The sequence below is a fragment of the Xyrauchen texanus genome, chromosome 30 (assembly GCF_025860055.1).
Source record: "Xyrauchen texanus isolate HMW12.3.18 chromosome 30, RBS_HiC_50CHRs, whole genome shotgun sequence".
NCBI classification, from domain to species: domain Eukaryota; kingdom Metazoa; phylum Chordata; class Actinopteri; order Cypriniformes; family Catostomidae; genus Xyrauchen; species Xyrauchen texanus.
The window spans coordinates 37,080,962-37,104,987 of NC_068305.1; the positions used below are offsets into that span (position 1 = coordinate 37,080,962).

The window sequence follows — 24,026 nt, forward strand, 5'->3', positions numbered from 1 at the left end:
AAAGGTAACATTACATAAGAACAAACAAATCCAAACATCTACATTCAACGACCGACCTGGTCTGAACAATCAACGGGGCATAAGTACACAGGGAGAGTGATGATCAAACGGGACACAGGTGAGAACAATGAATGACAGGCAATGATGAGGGCAGGGAATTATGGGAAGTGTAGTTTATGACAGTTGACAAGTGAAACACGGGGCAGACAACAGGGGATCGTGACAGACTGTTAATATGAAAGTCTTATGAAAATGTAATTTCATATACAAATATTTAATGAATATTGAAATATTGAATATTTAAATAATATTATTTAAATACTTTAAGCAAATGTTGAGATTCTACTATGCTGGGTCTCTGAGGAATAAAGGCACGGTTTACTCAAAAACAAAGTGACCAAAAACGTTTTTGTGCCACAGTGCATTTTGTGTAGGAATACTAATACAGAAATAAGACATCAGTCATGGAAATGCTTACAAGCCACCTTGTAACCATCCTTGAGGCTAAACATTTAAGATGCACGCCTCCACAATATAACCGGCTATCCTCACATCACCTCAAGGTTAGTCTTTGACATAACGGCAATGACAGGCTGTGGCATGCCACCAGGCAAGCTTATGGTGAGAGAAAAAGTGAGAAAAAGAGAAACAGAAGGATGGAGAGGTAGAAAGGAGGCAGGAAAGAAAGAAGAGCACTGTCATCCATATGTTGAGGGAAACGGAGGCTGTTTAGCATTCACGCCCTCCTCCGAAGCCTTATGACTCACGAGGGGTGAGTAGCAACATCACACGATTCACATCCACCCCTTCCCTCCCCACAGCCTCTCCTGAGTTGCCAGGAAGAGCCGGTGAACCACGCATCTCCAGAAAGAAGGAAAACAGAGGAAGGCAGCAGAGGAAGGGGGGAGAAAAAGAAGCCGAAAAGCCACAGAAGCAAGTTGGCCCACAAAACTTTGCAGCTTTAGTGATGTCACAAGCATGTGATCCTGCTTCTCCAGTGACAGTGTTGTGAGGGAAGGAAAAAAGAGATTCTTATGCCATTTTGAGTTTGTGTGAAGGCTTCGTTCATCCCGAGCAACCACAGAACCGCAGAACTTCAGTTCGGGATTACTGCATGGGCTGCCGGCAGTGCGTCAATGTTAATTGTCCTTGGTCAACATCGGGTTTGAGGACCGCACCGACCAGTAAGTACACTTCAACCGCACTGTCTACTGCAGCGTGCCTGGCTCTATCCTATCCAAAAAGGCGACATTTTTTTTCCTACACCATAACTGGTCATTACTTGTGGTCGAGAACATAGTTGATACCAAAACACAATTCTTGTGGATGTTTTTTTTTTTCCCTTTTTGTACATCTTACACTGGCACCGTGCATTCTAATAACCTAAGACGCATCAAGGGTCAACGACAACCACTAAGGAGCAAAATTTGTATGCCAAGTGACCAAAGCTGGCGACCAACATGGCATCTAACAGCCTCTTCAGTTCTGTGACCTCATGTCAGCAGAACTTCTTCTGGGGTAAGTGCCTATTGACCTTGTTTTGGATCATGCCATGTGGTAGATGTTAAGGAGGTGCGTTTTGAGAAACAACAATCGCGTGTTGATGTTTACAAACATTCTCCAGGAGGCCAACCATTGGAAAGCCTGACTGGGTGTAAAGCATTGTAGCAAAACGTGGGTACTGGAGAGAGATTTCCAACCAATGTAATTTTATATTCATCATAACTGAAACATTTTTGGATGTGCATCAGAAGGCAGGGGTATGAACTCCAATATAAAGGCAAATAAAGGAAAATTTGACATGGACTGTTGAGTAAATGGGCGTATACAAGCTGAAAGACCATTGGTGGGGTATAGCAATCCTCAAAATAAGTCACACTAGAGATATTCACCTTAAAATCACGAGATGAGCAATAAAACGTGAGAAATGTACTAGATATTCATTCACTTAATTTTTATTTTTTGATTTTTAACTTTAGAAACTTCCAGTGCTACTGAGGTGTCCGGATTTGTCCATAAGAAATTTCAGCTACTTTTTCTTTTCCAATGGCATCAGCAAACAAATATTGGTAGAGATTTTCTCAGAGCCAATTTATTTATTAATTTATATTTATTAACTTATTTTTAGCTATTATGGTAATGACATTTAACCAAATGGTGTAAAGGTGATTTTTCAGTTCCCCTCAATTTTTCACAGGTGTCCTACAGTAGCAGATAAACCACAGGTGTAGTTCATCACAATAAACATACTTTCATTCGACAACCAAAAATTGTCCCAATACTTTCATCTCAATTATGAACACTATATCTATCTATTCAATTGTTAATTTTAAACCAAACAAACTCCTTTTTTGGAGAATGTTCTGCTTAAAATTGTGTTTGGGCTGGATTTCTGTCAAATGAAAACCTCTTGGTTTGATATTTTATTATCTAATGCAGTGACATTCATAAATTGTAAGTGTGGCTTAAGTCCATGCTCTTCTGCGGCCCATTGTGTAAAGAATTATAAAGAAAAGTGTCTTTAAACTAAGGGTTTAAACCTCAACATTATGCAAATTATATATATATATATTCTTTAAAACAAAAATTATTCAAACAAACCTAACAGGAAACTCCAAGCACAAATCCATATTGTCCATGAAGAAATATGACTTTCCCATGTCAAACTAAAGGAAAGTAAGAGAGCCCAATCATTCCAACTGATATATGGGTTTTGCCGATACCTCCAAGAGCAATGTTGAAAAGCAATTTTCAAGTCTGAATGTCTTCTTTCCAAACACAGCTGTGCGAGGCCTTTTCCTTCAGCAGCACGTGTGCAGTGCTCTGCTCTATGCATGCACAGATGAAAAGAGTCACTCGCAGCAATCAGCACCTTCTATTAGCATGTTAACCTCTGACCCTCTGTCTGCTCTAGACCAGGATGAGTAGGGAATGGAGCAAATCTTAGAGCCAATGTTCTACCTCTGTTAAACAGTGAAAAGCCCATGCACCTGAGAGTTCAAACTCACCTGAGAGATACCGTTTGAGTTGTTTTGAAATCATTAGTTCGATTTCCTATTTTCTTTGCACATTTTTTTTGGCTCATTGCAGCTCAAAGTATTTTGCACAAATGTTTGATTTTTGCATTAAGAAGCAGTTTTGCATTTGGTGGACTGGATTTATAGCTCATGCACAGTGGAGTCCAAAAGCCTGAGACCACATTGAAAATCTCGGATTTCTTTTTTTCTTTTCTTTCAAAAACAAAGAAACTTTACTAAGAACCTATTCAGATTCTGCACTATTCACTAGTCATTAATCAGTTGTAACTAATTTGTGGCATTGACCATGTTAACTCCTTTGCATAGAAAGGTCAGATTTCCTTGCTTCCATTAAGACACAGAATATGCCTTAATGGAAACTTTCTCAAAATGTCAAATCATTGTCAATCGTTGCCATTAAAGCAAAAAGAATACTGCAAAATTCTGAAATTCATTTGAACTCTTTAAATCAAGTTTTCACTCAAATTGCTATGCTGATACTACAACTTTTTCATTACAAATTAAACAAACTAAGAAAAATCTTTTGGAACCAATTGTCCTGTATATGTAGATGTTCTACCTCAGAGTTAATCAGTAAAGAGCCTAAATGATTGCACTGCAAACCGTGCTGTAGACCAGAAAGCTGAATTTGGATCAATTTTGAATTGATCTATTGCACATTTATTTCTAAAAATACTAACATATTTAAAATTAGATTGCCTTGACAGAGAATTCTTAACTCAGATAACCCCTAACACCCAAAAAACACAGACCCAAACAGGCACATTATATTTCATTCAGGCTGCACTATTGAGAGATTTGGATTTAATTAAGTAGAAAACATTCTCTGTAACTCTGCCTAATGGCAAATGGGTGTAGAGTAATTGTCTACATGTGTGGCACAAGACAGACTCGCTATAGGTTTCTCCAGGGCATGTTTTGTAGCTCATTATCAAAACCGAGCTACAGTATTGACAATTATCCCATGGTAGCAATTATCATTTAGTGAGAATGTGAGACAGATAGAAAAAGCAAAAAACCTAAAACTAAGACCTGATGAAAGAAAAGAAGATTGTTTGGTTACTTTAAGAACTTAAAGTCCATGAGCATTCCGAAGACTCCAAGAATCCCAGATCATTTGAGGAGTAACATCAGATGAGTATCAAAAGCCAGCTTGTGTTGCAGGCATTGCCTGCTTAGATCCTACTGCCGGCCTTCATTTCTAAAACACATTTTAAAAGCAAACCAGACATAGTTTTTCCAAAGCAGGGCCAGAGCAGGGAAGCCCTCTCATCAATAGGTAATTGAAGCTAGGGGAAAATCTGTGAATTGCAGCTACTGTGAAGAGGAGGACCATCCAAAAGAAAATAAGACATGTTTACTGCAGTTTAATTGTAACTGGCGAGCAAACGTGTAATTTCTATGGCAATTTTTAGATATTGATTGGTCCTTGGATCTATTCATTTGCTAATATTAATGTAGAGTTCAGATTTTGTGTGCATTACTTATTCTGTAAAAGGCTGTTCATTAATAATTTGATATTTTTATGCGTATGATGTACTGATTATGAGGTCCCCTCAATCACTTTTGCCCAATTCTACACATTATTGTCACTAACAGATATAATTTATATGACTAAACCATAAAATAAAAACTATTCAGATCTATTTAGAATATTATTACAACTCATAATTGAAAGTGAAAATTTATTTCCATGCAAGTTTAAATTAGAGTTGGTATAGCACAAGGGAGTTTCTTCAACTTTTAGCAATTTGGACTTGTAGAAAGTCGTCTTGTTAAAATGTTTTTCACAAATGTGTCTGGTAATAATGTCCAATAGTGTATGAACAAGCATCACAGGAGATTTATGGGTTTGTTTGTTTTTTCTTTAGTCATTAACATTCCATCACAGTGTCATTTCCAGCACATCTCAAATTCTGTTTTGTGTTTACTAGAATTATGTTATGAAAAGAAAATGCTGATGGAATAATTTTTTTTTTATGTTTTTGAAATTAAATGGACGACTCCTTTGTCTTGAATTAATTTTGTAGCTAACATTTAATGTATCCTAAATACACACAATTAATAATATATTTTCAACTTTTTGTATGATTTGGCAAAATTACAGCTTGGCGCCCAATAAACATGCTCACATGTGATATTTACCTTTTTCTTTGCTTTCTTCAAACATCACTTGTTTCATATTTCATCTCAAACATGCTCTTCACTGACACATTGGTCGAGTTGGTTAACAAGTACACAAACTTTTGGAAAAAAAATAAAAAATCCTTTTGGGGGAAATTGTTTGATGTGGTGGAAATGAAACCACAACTGTGGGTCAGTCGTAATTTTTGAAAAACTTAAATCATTTTCATTCAGTGAGTATTAAAATGTTTTTTTATTTCATTCTTTGTTTCAATTATCATAGTTAACTTGCCTTACTCTTTTATTATCTAATGCAATGACATTCACACATTTGTAAACTGCTTTAAGAGTGCATATACTTTGGGCGACTATACGTGATTACACAACATGGTGTCTCACAACAGTAAACTCACTACCGGATAAATAAGTGATGAGTTAATTTTGCAATGTACAGCTAAATCATGCTGTAAGTTATTCTACACTTTAAGTGGGATGTGCTATACTGTCCAACACATTAAAGTCAGCCTTTGATCTTGCCAGGGAAGCTGGTAGAAACTAATGAGAGAGAAAAGGAGGAAGCAATTTGATTAATGCACTTAGTCATACTCCGCAAGAACGTGAAACTGATCCCTTTTGTCATGGTCAGAGCATATACGCAATCTATAGCGCAGAACCCTGGAAATGAGAGGCCAAAAAAGGATGGAATTTGGATCTCTATACTACAAGTACCATCCACTAATTTGATTCAATTACCAGCCCACAAACCCCCTTGAGGATAAAGGTGTTAAATGGATGGGCTGGATCAATTGCACACCTGAAGATTAGTTTGTTGGCAGGTCTACCCACGGACGCCCATACAAGCCCAACGCTGTAATCTGAGTGGACCAAAGACAAGAATAGGAAGAAAAAAGGATCACCTTGCAGCTCAGAGCTGCTGTAGTAGTATGTCACAAGAGACATATCTGTTAATCAGACACCACCCATCTGCTTCGGTTGAGGTGGGCAGCAAGAAACTTTTGTCCCGTCTTCATCGCCCTGGTCCACTTTCCTCCTACACATTTAAATATGATAGCTCAATCACGCGGCGCACAAAAGGCCTCTGTCTCTTGTAAAAAGCCCCTAGAATCACTGACATGCCACCTGCGCTGTACTCTGAACTGGGCACAAAAGATTCTGGGAGGTGTTCACACCCACAGCATCCCACACGCACATCCACTTTCACAAAGACCAAAATGAAATATGCACAGGACACAAAGGCAAGGGGGAGTGCACACCTTGGCAGTGTGTTCTGTAATTGCCTTTGATGTCACTGTGATGAAGCTGTGTATGAAGTGTCCTTAGGGATGCAGGAAAAACATGAGGTAGCGATCTTAGCAATATTCAGAATGGAATACTAGCTGACTACTTACTGAAGAACTGTGCAGTAGACACACACACAAATGTCTACCCACTAAAAATGTAATTGCTGCCTTAAATTTTCATTGCACACTTGCATTTAATTACTGATGATGAAAATCAAATTGAAACTTGGAAGTGAAAACTCAAAAAAGGGTCAATGACGTGATGCTCTTTATTCCAGATCTATTAAGTAATTCAAAAATAAATTAAAAATGCAATTCACACAAACAACGTAAATATACCTATTCTATAGTGAATATGTTTTCAGTTACTAAAAGCGAAAGTAATTTTTTTATTACTTTTTATAATTTTTATAATAAATATAAATGTATATTTTTTACTGGAGTTTATATATATATATATATATATATATATATATATATATATATATATATATATATATATATATATATATAATTCTCATTAAAAGATGACATTCTTTTAGAAAGGTTAAGTTTGTATCCTGAAAAACTGCCAAAAAAGTGAATGTTTCCTTATTAACCCTCTTGCTTTACCAATTAAGGCTGCATCCCTCCCATTTCGCATCTCTCAATCTGGTTTTAAATATTTGGGAGTTCATATTACTCGTACTTTCTCAGGTTTATATGCAAACTTTTTTTTACCACTCATAAGTAATATTAAGTCTGATCTTCAGAGATGGGATGCATTACATTTGTCTCTAGCAGGCAGAGTAAATTGTATAAAAATGAATATCTTACCTAGATTCTTATACTTATTTCGTTCACTTCCAGTTTTTCTCCCAAAAAATTTTTTCCGTTCAGTAAATAAACCCATATTATCATTCTTGTGGGGGGGAAAGAACCCTAGAATTCGTAAGGAGCTCCTCGAAAGGCAAAGGCCCCAGGGAGGCTTAGCTCTTCCTAATCTTATGGGCTACTACTGGGCCGCAAATCTTCAAAAAATTATTTGTTGGTATACTTCCCCTGAGGTTGATTGGTGTAAGGCGGAGGCAAATACTTGTATTTCTACATCGCTTTCTGCTCTAATAACAATGAAGCTACCATTCTCTCCCTCTAAATACTCTTCAAGCCCAGTAGTACGCTCTACGCTTAAAATATGGTCACAGTTTAGACAAAGGCATAAACTCAGAAACTTTTCTATGCTAAGCCCTCTCTGTAATAACCATTTGTTTCCTGCTGGTAAAATAGATCTCACGTATGCACAATGGCAAAGGATAGGCTTGGCCAGGTGTAGTGATTTTTATATAAACAACACTTTTGCCAGTTTCAATGACCTCTCAGAGAAATTCCATTTGTCACAGTCCAACCTATTTCGTTACTTTCAAGTCCGACATTTTGTTCAATCTCAGAGCTCAACTTTCCCTGACCTGCCACCTACTTCACTATTGGATAAAATTCTATTGTCTTCTACTTTTCTTAAGGGTCAAATTGCAGCAATATATAAGATGGTTATGTCCTCAAATGACGTTTTAATTGACAGAATAAGAGGTGAGTGGGTAAAGGACATAGGAAGTGAAATACCTGACGAAGTTTGGGATGAGGCTCTTAATAGAGTAAATGGATCAACCTCTTGTGCACGCCTCAGCCTTATACAACTTAAAGTCCTCCACCGTGTCTATTACACAAAATGTAGACTTTCAAAAATGTATCCAAATGTTGATGACTTGTGTGATCGATGCAAAGGTGACAAGGTAGACTTTTTTCATATGTTTTGGGCTTGTCAAAAGCTGAGTGACTATTGGACATTCATATTTAAAACATTAAATGATGCCTTTAGCTTGGATATAAAACCAAGTGTTGAAGTTGCTATTTTTGGAGTACCAGAACATGAAGTATCATTGACAAATAAAGTAAAAAATGTTATTGCTTTTGCCACCTTATTAGCGAGAAGGAGAATATTATTGGAGTGGAAGTCAACAAACCCGCCTAAAGACTCAATGTGGTTATGTGATCTAGTATCATACTTAAAATTAGAGAAAATTAAATATTTAATGAAAGGATCTGTTGAGAATTTTTATAAGACATGGCAACCCATGATTTCATATTTTGAGAAGATGAAGACTCTCCCACTTATTGATCAATGTTAAATATGATCACCAATTGACCAATTGGGGTTTTGTTTTATAACTATGTACGGACCACGGACCAATAATTTTATTTTTGGCTATTTATGTATATATCTTTTATTTATTTATTTATTTATTTTTTATTTTTATTTATTTTTTTTTTTTTGTTTTTTTTACATTTTTTCTTAATTTTTTTTTCTTATTTTTTTTTTCTTATTTTTTTTTTTTTCCTTCAAATTATTATTACTATTGTTGTCTTAACTTGTATGTAATGTATGGTTAATTATTGTGGCGGAACGGGTTATAATGGGGGGGAAAGCTCTAACTTTAATTGTATTTTCTTTCTGTTAATACTTTCTGTTAATGCTTCAAAAAAGTTAATAAATAAATTATAAAATAAAAGATGAAATTCTTGAAAAACAAATTTGGCATGAGTAATGCAGAAAAATCTAAAGAATAGGCAGAAAACAATTTTGGGACCCACTCTTATATACCTTAAGAACTAAGTTTTTTACATTCACGAGAAAATAGCACAGTAAAAGTACAGTTACAACACTTAAAATGTACTCAAGTAAAAGTAAAAGTATACAATTTTTAAACTACTTAAAAAAAAAGTACAAATCTTGGGAAAGTAGTTAACCAGTTTGAAGGGCATGCTGAGTGACTCCAGCCAGGTCTCCTATGCAACCAAATTGGCCCGGTTGCTTTGGAGGGTAGAGTCACATCAGGTAACCTCCTCTTGGTCTCTATAATGTGGTTCGTTCTTGGTGGGGTGCGTGGTGAGTTGAGACTGGATGCAGAGGTGGATGGCGTGAAGTCTCAACACGTGTGTAAAGCACTTCAATGGAAAGGAGGAGGTGAGAACTGGCCTGGTGATATAAACAATAAAAATAAACGATCTCTCTCTTGTCGCACCACCGTCCGCAATCGGTCTTTATCCCTCTCAGAGGCTTAATTAGCCTGATAAGGGACCGGGTGTGTATAATCACGACCCGGCCCCACCATCCACCCTGTCACAACGTGCTATATCTCCGCGGCAACGCCCTCAACAAGCCACATGATTAGATGTGTGGGTTGACGGTCTCAGATGCGGAGGCAGCTGGGATTCATCCTCCGCTACTTGGATTGAGGCGATTCACTACGTGACCACGAGGACTTAAAAGCGCATTGGGAATTTGGCTATAATTACTTCCAGTTAATTTATCGTACTGGAAAAGCAAGGTCAGGTTGAGTGCATTGCATTGTGAGAAACAATATTCTGCACAGTGTGCTCTGTTGAATATTGTACATTTTTGATGAATGTAGTAGGCCATCCATTTGATGTATACAGAAATTGTGCATACTGTGGTGGTTCGAGAATGTTAGTATGTTATTCTGAACATAGCCCTTCTTTTCAGCTCCCAGTTCACTTTTACTCAACAAGCATTCAGAAGAGATACAAAGTGAAAGCCCAATAAAGTCTACAAAAACAAATTTTTGAACTTCAGACAATGGCTTCAACTTTGGTTTGTTGCAAGTTTTACACTTACAACAAATGCAATAAACGTCCTCCTGAGTTTAATTACAATTTTCTTTGATTTGTTGGTGGCGTGCATGTCTGCACGTTGTTTTGATGTGTATGTGGGAAATGGAATGTCTGTTCTCTTAGGCAGTGAAACAGAACATCAAAACACTGATTTAACAAGACACTTCCCAGGGGATCTGAAAGCATATTGTGAAATGTTTTCACATTGACTCTGCTGTATACTGTTTACATAAGCAGCTATCTTCAAATTGTGCATTCACACTGATGGCGATTTTCAATGTCAAATCAACTTGAAATCATTAACTTTCAATGAGATTTGGCAATTGAAAGGCAATTGGTGGTGCGACAAAGATGAACACAGTTCAACTTTATGCAAATGAGCATGTGATGCGGTGACTACCAATAGAATTATAGATAGTGATTCATCGCCTAATACAGTTGGATACTGCAGTTGACTTCTAACTATTTAATTACTATCAGTGAACGTTCATTTACATGAACGTTCTTACACAGATTTAGCATAATAAATGGACAACATGTTGGTTATGTAAACACAGGAATCAACATGATCACACAGGAAGTTGGCATGCTGTTTCCAAAAGTTCCAGTACCCTAGGATCAGCGACAGTATGCCGACTTACTGACATACGACATTTCTCACCAGCCAAATTCTCACGTGGCTCGACCAGCAGCGTATTGTGTCAGCAGGAAGCCAGGAAGTAATTGCGTTCGCATAATCAGTGACAAGCATGAATCTGAGGTTGTACTTTTCCCTCTAACATTACACTTTTTCTCCACTAGTTGTTAGGTTTAGGTTTAGGTTTGGGTTTGGGTTGTGGGGCAGAGTCCATAAAATATGCATTCATGTTGACTGTATTACATCCTGTACAGCTGAAAGGAACTCACTTCACAACTAGCTTTTGGCAACCTCTCCTGGAAATTAATGGAGCTCACTCGTGCCCATACGCCCTACGTCATTTACTGCTTTGGCCACTGGGGGCAGTGCTTTAAATTTCAGTAAGAATATACAAATTTTTGCAGTGCAATGCCATAAACGGCTTAAGAATAAACTGATCCACACGGGTACATTACCCTGATTTCTGTTGCATGTAAACCTTAACTGCCGTTCTGTGTGCGCACATGTTTTGCACTCCTCTAAAGCCTTAAAGGGACCTCATAAATATCTGATTTGGATCACTCCAGAAAGGCAGAATTGTATATTTTAAAACATTAACTAACACCCAAAGCATTCTCTGTGAGAACTTTTCTAAAAGACAAAATTCTAATTTTTCAATTATCACTACTTAAAAAACAGTCAAAATTTGGCTTGTGTGGCGGAACGTCCTGCCCCTCCCTTTTGTCATCATCGACCTGCCACTGAGGGCCATCCTTCAGCCAGGCTCACAATGGGAGTGGGCAGAAGAGAGGTGAGGTGCAATATAATAAGCCTCGTTTAGGCTACAGATAATGAGGCGCACCTACTGTGAATGTAGCCTAGTCAACGCTGCCTTTGAAACATAGAGCACATCTCTCCTTGGGGAGCTGGCTTCTGTCAGTGTGCACACATTACCATCCTCATATGTCCAGAAACAGACTGGGAGGAGGGTCGGGAAGCCGAGCCGCTCATTTCACGGAGGTGAGCGAGTCGCGGCTGCCGGATCCCACCTATTATATCTGGAATTTATACTTTTAATCACCACCTATACTTCACAAAGCCCCATTCACCACAAGGGTGCTAGATCCAATATTTTGGACACTTATCTCCATTGACATTTTATTACCCATTTCAAAAATTTTATGTTGATTATTATTTCCAATAAATGCCTCTCTGAGGCCTGACACCACACCCGCTGTATCTGTCTCTTGTTCATCCTGCCACACTGGATCAATAATCAATCAACTTTGAAGCCATTGTTTCAGTTTCAGTGTTGGTGTTGTTGCTGCAAATGTCAGTCACTTTGGATAGAAGCAGCTGTTAAATGCATAAATGTAAGTGTATAAATACAAAGAAAATAAAACAACCAGTAAATCCTCTGTGGAAACAAAGTAGCCCTTTCTGAAAGTCCATATAATCCCACATATATGTGAACACACTCTAGCCACATGTTCCTGCCAACCTACACTTTACCACTGATATACACATTCAGCCTACGTGCTGCCCTTGGCCTTCAACTTCAGGGACAGGTAATTTATATCTCTGGTGAACAACAACCAAAGGACTGCTAGGTCACTCCTCAAGGCCTCGGAATTACAGTACGGTTAACCAAAGTATGACGGGGCCAGAATTTTAACGCTGTTTATCTTCAAATCGGCCCATCTTGACCTTACAGAGGTATCGTAAAACCAATACCGTGTGACCATGTGTGCTGTCCTTTGTGGGTTTGGGTCTATACATGGCTATTGGTTATTAATCAATGAATTAGGCTCTTTGCATTATGACAGAGAGACATTATTTATAGCAGTGGTTCTCAACTGGTTTTGCTTTGAAACCCACAATTTTCAATAGATTATGCTAATTTAAAATTTGCCCCAAAATACTGTAGATTTGAATTGGATAGACAGCCTCTGACATTAACAAAACAGTTATTTGTGTTGCTATCCTCCTAACTATGCACAGATATATGATTAGTTGCATTTTATTGTTTTAAATTAGAATTGGGTTTTTTTTCCCATCAGAACAGACTTGTGATCCCAGTCACTGATTTATTGTTCCTTGATGAGAAATTAATAAAAGGCTTCTGTATTTAAGGTTTCCAGAATATTCCTTTTTATTGTATGATTTATTTTTATTTGACGGGTGAAAATTATGTTTTATTAAGATCAGACACCCTGGCCCTGGGGCTAGCTACATAAAAACATGTGTAATTAGTGTTAATTAAACTGCCTCCAGGGCCTTTAATCAGCAAAGCAAAATAGGTTGATTTAATAAGACTTCGATGTGTTGCATAATCGTAATGAGCATAATAAAGAGAAAATATTTTTTTTCCAATCACTACATTTCTATTGGAATGCATTAAAATAATTGATATCCTACTTTGATATTAAAGCTGATATAATTTGTTCTATATTAAAATTATTTCTCATATTCTAGCTTAATATGCAGAGTCAACTACAAGTAAGATATTTGTACATTGATTTCACCAATAAGTGTGACACGGTGGCTCTATCAGGATATTTTATTTTATTAAAAAAATATTAATCAAATTATATCATGTGTGGAGATTGGGTATTACATCTTAAAAGGTAACAATTTCTATGTACTAGACTGTAAGGCTGTGCAAAAAGGTCAGAAGTTTTATAAATGTTTAACCATCCAAGATTAAGGGTTAAATAAAATGAGGAATCTAATGCAGTGATTTTGAGACATCTGAGATCTCTGCAGATAAATATCAGAGTCATTTTGTTCAATTGTAAAAATATCTAGATTGCATTGGTATGTCACAGGCAAACCACAGGCAGATCGCCCCTAAAGTGCTGCTATTAACAATAATATAAATTCTCCCAATGGGATTTGGGAAGTCAGTCAAATGTTCCTTCGTGAGCTACAATTCTTCTGAGTTTGCTTAAACACCCTAAATTAGATATCATTTGGATTTCCAAATGTGGCGCAAACAAGCTGCTGCAGAAAAATTGCTCCTACTCTTGCATAATGCAAAGACTACAAGCAAAGGTACTACAGCTGCAAGGAAATGTGCTGCAAAGTCATTAATCGTTTCAAACTTATGGACCCCATTCCAGTTGTGTATACCGTCCTACTTTAGTGGTACCTCCAAAGGGTTCAATAATATCTGAGTATTATACTTTATAATAAATGTTACATCTGCAAAGTGTCATATGAAGTAAATCTGTAGATATTATTGGAACTAACCTAGAAAGGTCCCACTAACACTAACCGAGGTAAACCATAACAGGGTAAACTTCTATAGAAGTGCATGGGAGACCACAGCTAATATTCATTTTGTATTTACCATTTGCTCCAACAGGAAAATATAAAAGTCCACTATTACATTCCAATGCATTCCAAATGTGAGTGGATTACTCTGACTAATCTCACAGTGAAATCGAATCGAAAACAGTAGGTTGGTTCTTTAACTGAATTTAGTCTGTGATTGATGAAATGTGAAACACTGCCCCCAGTGGCCAAAGCGGTGAGTGTTGTTGGGCGTATGGGCATGTGTGAGTTCCATTTTCTGGGTGAATTGTCCACGTAGTGGAGAAAAGCCTTTTGTGAAGAGAGTTGTTTTCAGCTGTACAGGCTGTGATACAGTCAAGATGAATGCATTTTTTATAAACTGTACTGCTCAACCAAAACCCCGAATGTAAACTGAACCATCAGTGGAGTAAAAATGTTATGTTACATCGAAAAATGCAACATCCAAATCGCTCTCATCACTGATTATGCGAACGTGATTACTTCCCAGTTTCAACGCAGCATCCGAACCCAGGGCTGTTTCTCAATGTGCGTTCTTATGTGTTCTTACATTCTCGTGGATTCATTCATCGTCATCATCCACTGCCGAAGTTCAATTTCAATACTCATGAATGCAAGTACAGAGAATGCTTAAAATAATCCGGATGTTTTCTTGATGAGGCCGAATATCGAGGATGCATCAGGTGGTGAATATTGGGCAAGAACCAATTTAAAGTCCCAGAAGTCATAGCGGCACTGTGGGACATTTGTTATGTTTTCCCTCAAGAGTTTTCCTATGTAAGCTCGCGAAAATCCGACGGCTCGTGAAAGTAGACATACTCTGTCAACATTTTTTTGTTGGTCATCATTTTAATAAAATAATAACCACATGGAGTAAACAAGTTTTAACAGACTTCTTTTCTTTCAACGTGTCACTAGTCCTGTAAAACCTCACTGGTGTGATGATAATAGTGCTGTCTCTGGTGTGTGATAATGCCAGTAGTTCTCTCACTGGCACTCCTACTCTGCTGACGTGACCCGCTTCTGGTCCCGCCACAGTGGAAAGTAAACAAACTGGAGCCTAAGCAAAAATGTCAGATAGGATATGGCAATTGTCAGTGAGTCCGGAGAATCTGGCCGATCCTAGGGTACTGGAACTCTCGGAAACAACATCCCGACTTCCTGTGTGATCATTTTGTGACAGTCAAAAGAGAGATAGATGACAAATTTGGAATACAAAAGAGACCTTAAGGAAAATACTTTTTCTGTGGCATATAATAAAGTTGTACTAAGGTCCTATATCACTACTAATTTTCATAACTCAAGTTTTCCGGAGTGTTTTGTCTACTTTTCGGAAAGATTTTTTCAATGTCTCGTCAGCTGAATGATACACACCAATTACAACAAAAGTACAAATCTATTGAAGCTATTCCAAACTGCCAATTCCAGGCACAGTTTAAATATGACATTACTCTGAATAAGGTCCATCAATTGCATCTGAATGGACAACACATTTCCCGCTTATTCTTGCGCCAAAATTTACAAGCTTTCACTTTGACAAAGATTACCAGACACAAGATGATGATATACTGTATATACTGTGTATATAGCAAAATATATATTCTTTTTGTTAAACTACTGGGGACCACTTATCATATAATTAGCATGTTTAAGTGAAGTGGATACTGGAAAAGGGTGAGAGAGTTCAAAAAGTTTGGATATTATCCACTGCAGACTGGAGTCCGTTCAGAAAGGGAATATTGTGGCAGTATTATTACCCCATACTCACTCACAGTAGCATTTTCTCTCAATTACCCCCTCCACGTATCGGATTCAGCCAGTTACCATCACGAAAATAGGAGACTGAGAAATCTAAACGTATTATTTGAAAACTTTTTACCATTTTCCCCTAAGCATTGCAAACGAGCAACTCTAGTTGAAATGTTAGAAAAAAGAATAGGGAGCTGGACAGGTCTGCTCCCCATGAGAATGATTCAATTTCGAGCAAACAATGGCAGCCTTATTTTTATGCAAGAGAAATATCAGTCCAGTAGCCAAGCAAATCACCTGTTTCCACAGACTTTTGACATGCTGGAATAATTAATTTAATCTACTGCTGTGCACATATGGCCAGGTTATATCTTTACCCCTTCCTATGGTTTACGTTCAAAAGAAAGCAACTCCATTGAACGAGCGAATCTCAGTGTTGGTGAGTCACTAAATTAGCGACGTTATGAAATTACAGATAATGAATCAAATGAATCGATTCATTATGAATGAGTTAAATGAAACAGTGAATCATTTTTCCAAAACCAGTTCATTAAAAAACAATTCACTGATTCATTTAACTGATTCTTCAAAGTTCCATTGTATGTCTTCATTGTAGCATTTTATAGTAAGGTACACAATGATATTTTTCACTGTGTATTTGACTTTGACTGTTTTAAAAATCAGCCTGTATTATAGTTTTATTGTAGGCCCTGTTTAGTAAATGTATTTGTTCATGTTTAATGCTTGGATTACAAAAATAAATTATATCATGTGAGAGTTATGTATTTAAAAACATATTGCCCCCTTAAATAGCTTTAATAAAGTTTTTATTATTTGTACATTCATTTTAAGAGTAGCTTTACTGTACTTTAATTGCTTTGAATTATCGTCGCTTGTAGCCTGTTGTAGCACTGCTGTTTCAAAGTAGCTTCCCCAACACTGGTCATATTCCTACTTTCCCTTTTTCTTTTCATCAAGACTTCTTTAAACAACTATGCATGAGCCATCCTGCGACCAAACAAGGATATAAAGCCAGGGCTATGTAAATCAGGGAGATGATAGGTGATATCTCCCCTACGAGTCACTTTCTGGATACCTGCCTGTTTGGGTTGTCCTCTGGTTTCTCAATCCATCAGTGGTTCACATTATGCAGCCAATAAATCATTCTCAATCTACTGCGGGACAAGGTGAAATCCCCCCACATAAATCTGCTATTAGTTTTAGCTTGCACACAAAACAGAACTAACGGGCTGTGGATACATGAGAACGGCGTAATAACTATAAATATTTTTCAACTAGCCAGGCCGTTCCAAAGAGGAAGTAGACCCATGCAATCCACAGCGGAAGGGGAAAGTGTGAGATGGAATTCTGAAGGTTAATCGGGTCCAAAATAAGCACACCCTTGTAAAGAGGTGATACTCGACCCTTGTCCAGACGTGCATGTGTGAGTCTGGTTTAGACTGATCCCTTGATTATTCTGACTCTCGACTCTGCTTGAATAAATCACTAATCCTCAATTGCTCAATCCCACAGCACATATCAATCGGATATGCACTTTAGCTTTTCCTGACGATTGAACATCTTTAAAATTCCCACATAACAATCAGTGAATTTCTATAGGTACTGATTTTTCAGGATGCAATGTATTGAAGAGTGCAACCCTTTTGATGTCTTTAGCATCATTAACCAAATGTCAAATATATTGAAAACATTTTGCATTTTTTGTGATGTTCTTGTCATGTAAGTCTCTTAAGTGAAAAATAAGTATGGCTTTATGTTTGGTCAATATACCGCCGGATACTGATCCAAACAGAAAGTATTTGAGCAGCTTACCATTGCTATGTTACCTGTTATGGTATAGTATGCGGTAATGGAGAGCATTTTAAAAATGCCATCCTAATGTGGATGCGAGGGTGGAAACGTAGCAAAATTATTGCGTTTTTAAACGAAAATATATTTGTGTGGACATGGCCTACATTTTGTGACTATTTAAATGTTGTTGAGACATCACTTATAAAATATGTTGTAATATAGTTTTGTACATTTTGTACTTTTTTTTTGTGTGAGCTGGTGTTTCATTAATATATACTGTATACTTGTTAATGAGCATTAAATGAATATTCCGGGTTCAATATAAATTAAGCTCAATCGACAGCATTTGTGGCATAATATTGATAATCACAGTCTGGGTTACAGCAAGGCATTTACAATGGGCGTGAATGGGATCAATCGATAAATGCTAAAATACTCACTGTTTCAAAAGTATAACCATTAGACAATATGCATGTTAACATGATTTTAGTGTGATGTAATCATATAACAACCTTTTCTATGTAAAGTTATAGCAATTGTACAACAATTATACAACTTCGTTGCAATGACAATTCACGATTTAAACCCCCTTAAACCCTAAAACTACCATAAAAATTACAATTTAAACAACTTTATGGCTTAACAGATGAAATAATGTAAGTGCTAATATAAAATTATAAGTCTCACATTTTTGCCTTTAAACCCTCCAAAAATAGTCCCATTCAATTAAGTGTTGTACTGTAACCTCAATTTTTTGTATTGTAACAAAATTATTGTATTGCATTCATTTATTTTTAAACAATTATTTTAAATGATGAAAGAGCATACCGCAATGGGATTGTGTCTAAGTGATGAACTTCTGCGGTCATGGCGGTTCTTTCACAACTGTTATTAAGATGCGTTTTGGGTGGTCCGGTCACAAGTGGTCAAATGCTCAATACAGGTGTAAACAAGGTCTAAAAAGTTTTTTGATCAGATCACTAAAACCACATACTCAAGAATGCATATAATGTGACCACATTGTATTTGAGGTGTAAATGCTAATCTGTCCTGATGCATCCTGGACAGAAGCAAAGCACCATCCCCCATCACAAAAGTTTTAAGCTTTGATGGTTATGTGTGGCCTTAAAGCTCAGCAAAATATACCTGCATAGAATTTTGTTTTTCCATGTTCCTGATTTCAACATGGAGTGAAACAGATAAGAAGCACATATATCTGAAGCTCAGCTAATACAGGTACTCAATTGCTGCATTTGTGCTTATATTAAATTTCAATTGCATCTGGGAGAAACAGTGCTATATGTCAACAAAAGAAAAATGCTAAATAAATAGCAAATTAAGAAACTAAAAAACATTGTAGGGGAGACAGATCTTTTTCCTCATTTATTTGATGCAAATTACTGATGAAACATAAACTGAACGCGCAGCTGACGCGCATGACGCATTTCACATACGACAAGTTCTGAGCGGGAAAATATTCGCAAGTCACTTGGAATCAGATAATAATCACATCTTTCAAATTTACTGTCTGGCATTAGCATAATCACAGAAACGATCTCTGTTTTATTTGTATAAAGTGCTGGAATTGAAGATCGGATTTATATCCGTTTGGCCGAGTCAAACTGATGTGGCCATGTCAATCAGATAGCAATCCGATCAGTACAAATGCATGTAGTGACCAAGGGTAAATACCCACCAGAGACCCTGCCCTTGAAATCTGAACACCAGTGATAACAGGAGATGCATTTGAGTGACCAAGAGTAAACAGCGATGTGTCTCGCCTGACCACATGTGATCGGAATACCTGAGATGCATCTTAAAACCAGGTGTAAAAAAGGTTAAGGTTCAGACCATTTCAGTTCAGGGGGCATATTAGAATATTTTATTGGTTAGCTCATCAAAATATCAGTGTTACGCCACCCGAAGGCATAATTACATACATTATACACAACTGAAAATGTTAGGGATTGTATACTCTTATACACTATCAGGCACACATGTTCTTGGAGTCACAGAAGATGATGAAAATCCTAGCCAGCGCCATAACAAAAAAGTTCCAATGACCCTCCATCTACTGTATATAACTGACTTCACTGTGAAATGGATATTTAATGGGAGCCCTCATCGGATATTTAATTGGAGCCCTTGTCACATATTACCAGCCGTTTTCCCCCTTCACAAGCCGCAGAAGTTCCTATTCTGTTCCTGTTTTTATGTACAAGTGATCTCAATTAAGGACCTCCATGAAGGCTAGAGGCGGCAGACAGTCATGCCAATGAGAGCAAAAAGGAAATTGTCTTCGTAGCCACCCACCCCCCCCCCACCCCACATGACCACTACCAATACCACCACAGCCCCCCCCCCCCACCCACTTTCCATACTGAACTGCCATAAAGAACGCAGCACTCATCCAAAACCACTCTACACACAGAGAGTCCTCGCTTTCATGATATTTCAGGGTGATCTCCTTCATATTCATAGTGATTCGTACCTAATGTTGTAAACGTACATTTTTGTACATTTGGACAGACAATGACACATAAAACATCAACATATGTTTTTATATCTACATAGCTTTAGACATGCAAATCTTTAAAAGTCCTCTAACGACTGGTCAGAACAGAAATTTATGGAAACTTTGCATGGGTACCGCTGCTGGTAAATGGGTTCAATACACAAGCCAATAGCAGGACTTTCATTTATTAGTAAATGTTGGAGAAACACTTTTTGAATGGCATTTTTTTAATTGATGGAATAAATTTTTTTATTAATAAAATGTATTTTGTTCATGCTTTTTCAAAGGAAAGATAACCATAATTATAATTTACTGAGGAATCTGTTATTTTGTAGAGGGGGGACAAAATGACCATTTTCGCCTATAAGTTGGAGCAAAACTACAGGTCAAAAACATTATCTTAGAAAGGTGGCAGCGTCATTATTTTATTGCATTATTTTATATTATAATAGTAGCCTATTGTATTCACCGTGGTATTTATTTTATTATTTGTGTATTTATTTGCTATTGTGGTTTAACTACAAAAACTGTATAATGGTTAAACTATGGGAACTGTAAAACCATCTTTAATTTAGTAAAGAGCATATGAAAAAAATATATTCTTCTTTTAATAGCCTTAATGTTGTAAGCTTGCAGATTGGGAAGTAGTTACAAAGTAGCTTCCAATAACACAGCTCCCTGGATATTTACCTTCAAATGAAATCACCCCACCCTTTCTCATTTTCTCCCATTTTGCCATAGACTATATGACCATAATATGGGGGAAATTTTCTCTGGTAAAGCAAATAGTACAGTATGTCTTTCTGGCAACTCTGGCCTTAAAGTCCTCAAGGTCTGCAGTAATGATGTCACTAACCAGTCAATGACAAATCAGCAATTATGGTCTCCCGATTAAGTCAAGGGGTTGAAAGGAGGTCTTCCTGGTGAGGTAAGGGGTATGAATTCTGATTCTGTATACGAATCATCACCATCCCTCTTGCTCTCTCTCCAGAAGCCTGCCAAGGATGGAAAGTAATCATTTAAAATTGGAAGCCTCCGTAGCCCCATCAAATTGCTCCCCACATATAAAGCCATAATTAAGTGTCTCAAAAATGCACCACTATGAAATGAAGCCCTGATCCAGGGACTTAAGTGGCTGTACTTTTCCTCTCAACCGACGAAAGAATGCGGGACGAGAAAAAAATGCATTGAAAAACACTCATGTAGCACGTTACATAATCCCAAGGCTTTATGAATCTGAATTGGAGTCATTTGGATATCATTAAAGCCCTGGAGCTCAGTGTCTTTTCATGTTTACATTAACAGTCAACAATGGGTTCTTTGTCCTGTATCATCACTTATAATACAACATGGATCACCATCAAGGGGGAAAAGTGTTGTCGGCAGATTTTTGCATGACTACCTGTCTGGTTGTGTTGAAATCGGCCTGACAGGACCTCTTTCAGTAGACTTAACCCAAATGCCCGTTTGATGAGCTAGCTGCACTGGATTACGCTGTCAACTCCGTTACAAGTTCAGCGTGTCATGCCATCAGTAGTTTAAGGTTCTGTTACATTCGGCTTATCACATCATCAATGTTTGAGCTGGGTCTGATCCAGCTCGAGTGTCTGGAGACAAAAAGCTCAGAATAGCACGCAGTCATCCCAGGTTCTTGCGCGGTGGATGGCTTCTAACCCCTCATCTTTGTAGCACATCATAGCCAGCTGTGTGGACTCCTCTTGGCTCATTAGGAGATCAAACGAGACGCCCAAAAAGAAGTGGGCAGAGTCCTGCTCTCGAGGACTTACAGTGAGCGACGTTAAATTGCGTGCGTTTGCTGTGTGCCGATATTGCTGGCAGATGGTGGCCATACTGTATGGCAAAGTGAATTCAGATGTGACAAATGCTCTTTGATATCTTTCTGTCTGTACTGTATGATTTAACATGCCTCTCTGTTTGGACATGTATACAGTCGCATTGTTTTATTGATAGCCACGATTTGCTCGTGTGTCTGATTGACTACACGCGTGAAGACTGTATGGTGTCCATCTGTGAGGAATTATTATCAGGACTGTCTCCAAAAGAAAAATGTAAATCATCTCCTTTTCCATCAAGATTTATTAAACAAATCAGTGATTGAAAGAGCAATAATCAGACAAACCTGAAATCCATTACTGTTTCAATAATACACAGAGTAATTTTCGCTTGGATTTGTTTAATACCTTTGTGACTTTCATTGCAGCTACTCTGATTTATAATTTTTTTATAAATTGGAAATGGATCTTTATTAATGACGGCCAATCTTGAACATATTTTTGCTGCTCAGGGAAACAGAGAGGGAGTGCAATTCAATCGTGACTTGTATAACTCAAGCTACATTTTTTTAGCTCTTAACGATGTGCCAGATGCATGTCAGTGCTTCCTGAAACTTTTTATATCCCTCCCACATACAAGACACACACACATTGTGCCCGAAAGGCCACTACCACCCACTCATGCCACCCAGCAAGACTTTCTTACAGTAAATATCAGATATTTGCCCCATTTTGAAGCTTCATATGGAAAGAAAGAGGGGATTTGCTTGTTTCAAATCTGTAAGTTATAAATCTGTGTTCCAAACAAGCTATCAGTCCATAATCATCACTTTTGGATGTAGTAAGTTTTGCCGTTGATTTTGTTTGACTGTTCATTTTTTCATGCCAACTAACTGATAGTATCTTGTATGAGAAGCAGGCCTATTTATACCAAAAATCTCACATTTGGAAACTCTTGAATGAATTAGTTTCTCATTATCTTAACCTTTTGATCTTAAGGCTTGTGTTTAAATCTTAAAATTAGTTTTAGGCAAATATAAATTGTAAATACATATGAATTTCTTGACAAAACAAAAAATTTACATATTTTAGTTTTTGATCATTTTACTGGTGAAGGAAATGCATAAATGATGATCACAGTGAAAATATGAAATCCCATGGGACATTGTTTATTGAATAATTCACAATTTTGTAGTGGGGGCTCAAAATTACAATTTTCACCTATGATTTTGGAGCAAAACTATAGTTTATACAGGTAAAAAAAAAAACGTAGAAAAGTGGCAGCTTCATTATTTTATTTTTAAAAAGAGGTGGGAAGGCCCATAACTAAAATCAGTTGAGCTCAACCTCCCTTGTTGCACTATATGCCCATGGACGCCAAAAAAAAGTGTGTGTGGGGGGTTTTTTGAGTCATTTTTCCAAGGATGGGGTCCCTATAACTCCAGAAGTATTAAAGATATCTTAATATCCTTTTGCATTCTGGTTCAAAACAAACTCATTTTTTTGTATCATAATTTTTAAGGCCCTATATGGTTAAATCCCAAAGATATGGGTCTCTCAATGTAGCTCCATCTTTAAATTGTTTCATTTCATACATTTTCAGTGAACAAAAACCAAATGCCGGTTTACAATTTACTCCCATTTGTGTTATTTCATAGTTTTGATTACCTTACTATTATTCTAATATACATATATATATATATATATATATATATATATATATATATATATATATATATATATATATATAGTGATTTAGAATGAGTAGGTTTGTCTACATTTTCACTGGCAGTATACTTACCTAAAGGTCATACTGTTTTGCTAAGAGATAACTGTTTACATGATATACAATGGGGTAAAGACAGAAACGTCTGACAGAATTCTGATTGACAGCTGTCGCTGGTTTGACGTCCTCTGGTTTATGCTTTCTCTCACACAGTTCTGCCAAGAATAATTAGATGCCTTATTCATACCTCATTTTTTTTACTGGTTATGCATGCATTCCCATCAAAATGATGTACCTTTTATTTGGATATTTTTTAAACGTGTGAAACATACTGAAACACTTATGACTTTGGTTCATCGCTAGCATGT

At 37.1% G+C, this 24,026-nt stretch overlaps 1 protein-coding gene across 2 annotated transcripts in view; it reads left to right on the forward strand.

Moving 5' to 3' along the window:
* The first annotated feature begins 849 nt into the window (after positions 1-849).
* Positions 850-24,026, forward strand: part of LOC127623775 (runt-related transcription factor 2-like) — a 57,913-nt gene continuing 34,736 nt past the window's right edge. For both annotated transcript variants that reach the window (XM_052098282.1, XM_052098283.1), the window contains exon 1: positions 850-1,518. In XM_052098282.1, the coding sequence (XP_051954242.1) occupies positions 1,461-1,518 (58 nt within the window). In that variant the 5' untranslated portion in view covers positions 850-1,460. The remainder of the gene's footprint in view (positions 1,519-24,026) is intronic.